The 4,131-nt window shown below is 39.1% G+C and overlaps 1 protein-coding gene across 1 annotated transcript in view; it reads right to left on the bottom strand.

The window, feature by feature from the left end:
- Nucleotides 1–2,459: 2,459 nt before the first annotated feature.
- LOC138029606 (G-protein coupled receptor 83-like) overlaps nucleotides 2,460–4,131 on the bottom strand; it is a 5,483-nt gene continuing 3,811 nt past the window's right edge. The window contains exons 4-5 of the mRNA XM_068877302.1: nucleotides 3,672–3,917; nucleotides 2,460–2,738 (exon numbers count right to left, since the gene is read on the bottom strand). Of these exons, the coding sequence (XP_068733403.1) occupies nucleotides 2,460–2,738; nucleotides 3,672–3,917 (525 nt within the window). The remainder of the gene's footprint in view (nucleotides 2,739–3,671; nucleotides 3,918–4,131) is intronic.

Raw genomic sequence — 4,131 nt, forward strand, 5'->3', positions numbered from 1 at the left:
AGATTCAGAACGGAGCTGTCAGCTTAACTTATGTACCTACAGATAAAAATGTTGCTGACGTAATTTACCAAGCCTGTAATTAGAGTTAAACACGATAGACTGTTAGGTTAATGCAGCAAACCCCAAGTTGTGTTTGAGTGACTGGGGGTGTTGGGTGCAAACTCAACATGTAGATTTCCTTGTAACCGGAAGTAAATGTATAGTACCTGTAACACTAGATTAAGGCTGATTGCATCAGCCCACATCATGGTGAATGTTGTGGAAGAAATCTGTGTTGGAATAAAACTGAGTTGTGTTTTTACGTGAAGTTTGTCCTATCCACCAAGAACTATGGCTACACTTGTAACACACAGTACCTGACGTCTTGAAGAAACAAGTCCAAATTAACTGAATGGCATTGCCAAGAGATTTCTTGACATTGTCGGCACTCTTACACCCTTCTGAATCACTTTTCTGTAGTAGTAGGTCATCATTGACTGTAGCCCGGCCCGTGACTTCGCCATGGCCAATGTTAATAAACAAGCGATTGAACACAGTTCACTTTTATGTTAACCACGTTATTTTTAACGATAACTCCGAAAAAGTTGCATAATTTGTAACGCAGACAACGTGTACAGGCAAAACAAGAATCAAGACGACGACACGTGCGCGCCCGGTATTAATATCAACAGGGTCGCACAATTAAAAAAAATTAACATACTTCGCCGCTGGGTTCTCTGTCATTTCGCTCACGCTAACCAAACCAATGCTTGAAATTCGCATGGAAAGCATCCAACAAACTGAACTTCGACTGAAATGTTAAATTATCATTAATTCGCAGATCGAAAGTGTCGCCTATGCTAATTTCCCTTATGTAAACAAGCCATGTCATTTTTGACGGTCGATGTCATTTTTAGTAACCAAGCCTTTGATTCGTTTAGCTTTCTATAAATTGTTAGGATTAGCTTTACTTAAATACTTTAAATTGCCAAGTTGAAGTCGATGTTTCGCTAGGGTAGAGGTTAAGTGCATTTGCTTTAAATCCATTGAACCGACTGCGACTTCGTTCGATCAATTTTTTCTAATTTTTTTTATAATTTTTTTTTAAGGTTTTTCTCAGTTTTTTTTTCCAAATTCTAAGTAACATACGCTGCTAATCTAGTCCTATATTAAGTATTTTTTCCTCATTTGCAAACGACAAATTTAACAGTGAAAACTGTTCTCAGTCTCGTCCAAATGGCATCGCTTGTTTACGAAAGGGAAATTGCGTCGCCCAATTTCTCGCCTAAAAACAGCTCAGATAACTTCACGCAGCACGTAGGGAATTCAAACACAAGAAATTAACTCCTCAAGCTGGACGTAATCGTTGACAAAATGAGATCATTCGACTACAAAAGTCCGAAAATAACAGCTTACCTTGAAATTTGAGGAACCCGGTCATTTCTCCATGGCGAGAAATATAATTTTACTGTTCCCCGGGTCCCGCACCATATATGTTGCAGTATGCTTTGTTCTTAAAGCAACCAACGACGACTGTGGAATTGCAGGATTGCGGGAGCACTAGTTCTACTCTTATATTGACATGGTGCTGTAGAAACATTTGACAAATTTTGTTTTTACCAAAGTTCAACACTCAATTAGTACACAGCAATTTTCTATTTATTAAACATCAAAACAAACATCGCAAAGCAACCGAAACCGATTGTGCATAATTTCACTTAACGTGCTATGCATTATCTTTCCTTCTTTTCCTTTAAGGGTCAAGCTAAGACATTTTCTGACTTGCACTAATTAAGTCCCATATAAGAAATTGGTTCTGGGTCATTTCAAAGTTGTAGGCATTCGATTTCTGGAAAGCCCTGTCACATAAATACTAACTATGATTGACAAAGTCAAACTCCCCCAACTCACTAAAATCTAACTCAGGCTACCCAACCCCACCCCCCCCCCCCCCCCTCCCAACTTAACTTTGGTTTGCCCTTATAAGTGCAAGCTAACAACTAGATCATAGCTTAGAGTCTCTAAACTTTATACAGGCATCCCTTGTCGCCACTGAGTAAATGACGTCACTTTTCCCTAGATCCAACCCTCTGAAGTCCAATTGGTCAATTTTGAGTAATGGCGGACCGAGAAATCCAAACCTTACACTCAAAATAAGCAGCTTTTGGATAAAAATCAAAGCTCAAACTTTCGCCAGTCAGGTGTTAAGCGAACACGCTTTCAAAATCTAAAGAAAAAAGGAAAATGACTTCTTAACATATGTATAAAATTTGTATAATCGAAGGTGCCGATTGCTTTCTTCAAAAGTTTCATGAAATGTTATTTCCTTGAAAACTGATAAAGTTAAAGTTAAATGCTTCCTCTTTAGTATTTCATAGGAAAAACCAGTGAAAACGCTATCTGGTTAAAAAGGATTCTAAACCATCACGAGATTTCGACTCAGCCTAGAGTATTTCAACCACAACTTTAAAAAAGGAAAGTCATGATAAAGCCTGCTGACCTGGCAACTGCGGTCCTCTAAACACCATTTCTTTAATCTTCCCTCTGAATCGTTGGTTCAAAAGAGCGTATGCAAACGGATTCAAGGAGGCGTTGAACATGAGCATTGTGTGGACGATGGCACGTGGCAAAAGAAGGCGCTTGAAGAAGTAAAAGCGCTCAAGGAGATGAATTACTACGTCAGAATACCAAAACAAGGTAAACATGGCGGTGACTGTCATAACCATAAGTGTGACTCGCTTCCTTACCTTCAAAAAGGCCTGTTAAGACACAAAGATATCAGTTTAGAACAAGAAATCAGGTTTTGCCTTAGACACACTGTATCTATTCTGTTACCGGCAAATATATAACGTGTCCCTGCCTGGTGTGCGTATTTGGAACGTTCCGACAGTTGTCAGGCGTACCTTGGTATGGCATAATTTCCCAGGGTAGTTTCAACTGAAAGGAAACTGTTTCCAGGCCTGAATGAAATATTTTTTACAAATATTATTGTTTCATTGCAAGAAGCGAGAAATAAATATACAGAGAATATTTGATGGCTAAAGGGAATTCAGAGGAAATATCCCACTCCGGATTTAAATTTGAAAACATCATGGACAGAAATCGAAGGTATTTAAAACTGTGCCTCGCTCAGCGGATCAACCTCGTTCCCAGAGTCTCTGTACTCTTGGGAGCCTAAGAATGAGGTCGGACTTCCCAAACACTGTACTCTTAATTGGTTAGAGTCGTACCTCTTGTTGAACACTATATTTCATTGGCTGTATAGTGTCGTACTTCCTATTGTTATCTTTGTTTGTCCTACTGTTTTTTGCCCAATCCTGAACCCTGACCCTCGTAATTAAGCAGCATAGGCGTCATCTTAAAGAAAGTCCTTGGCGGCTTATTATAAACGATTATTACCTGGTCACAAGTCACAGGTCATTGTGACTTGTGACCTGTGTTTTGTACCTGCCCTGTTGAGATGTTTTCGCAAAGGAGGCGATGTCCACTAAAACAGCTTCATTCTCGAACCAGCAAATTCAAGAAAATTAACCGGTACAATTTGAGAGCAAGTAAAAAAGGCAAGAGTTATCTGTTGGAGAATTTGATTAAAGCTGCAACGCAGAGTCACTTATTTTATACTTATTTTAGTTAAACCAATGCATAAATGATTTAATTTGCCAGGGGACGTGGACAGTACTGACGCCTTTTACCTGTTGGTCAGGAGGAAGAACGAGGCCACCAGGATACTTAAACCACAAAGTATAAATCACTCTGGAGTACAAGGCAGCCATTACCACAGAGGAGAAAAGAATAAAAACAGACAACGACACAATCCCAAGTTGGTACATCCACTGTTCTTGAGGCAAGCAATCGTTGGTGTCCGGTTTTTGATTTGTCGCAAAAAAAGCCGGGAGTGTAAGAACGATTGAGAAGATCCAAGAACTGGAAATGATCACCTTGAAAAAAATGAATGTTTAAAGTGCGTCAGCTTCAGTTATTCATGATGTGCTAGAAATGAGACATATTGTTTGTTATTTGTTTTAGATCAAATCTAATGACTTTTTTTCACGAGTCATAACTTCATTACTGACGCCGCACCTATCCAGCTAAAGCTATGGGAGGTTTTACAATTTATTACAGTTTCCATGGCTAGAAATCTATCTCCTAAAC

This window comes from Montipora capricornis, chromosome 13 (assembly GCF_036669925.1).
Source record: "Montipora capricornis isolate CH-2021 chromosome 13, ASM3666992v2, whole genome shotgun sequence".
Classification (NCBI taxonomy): Eukaryota; Metazoa; Cnidaria; class Anthozoa; order Scleractinia; family Acroporidae; genus Montipora; species Montipora capricornis.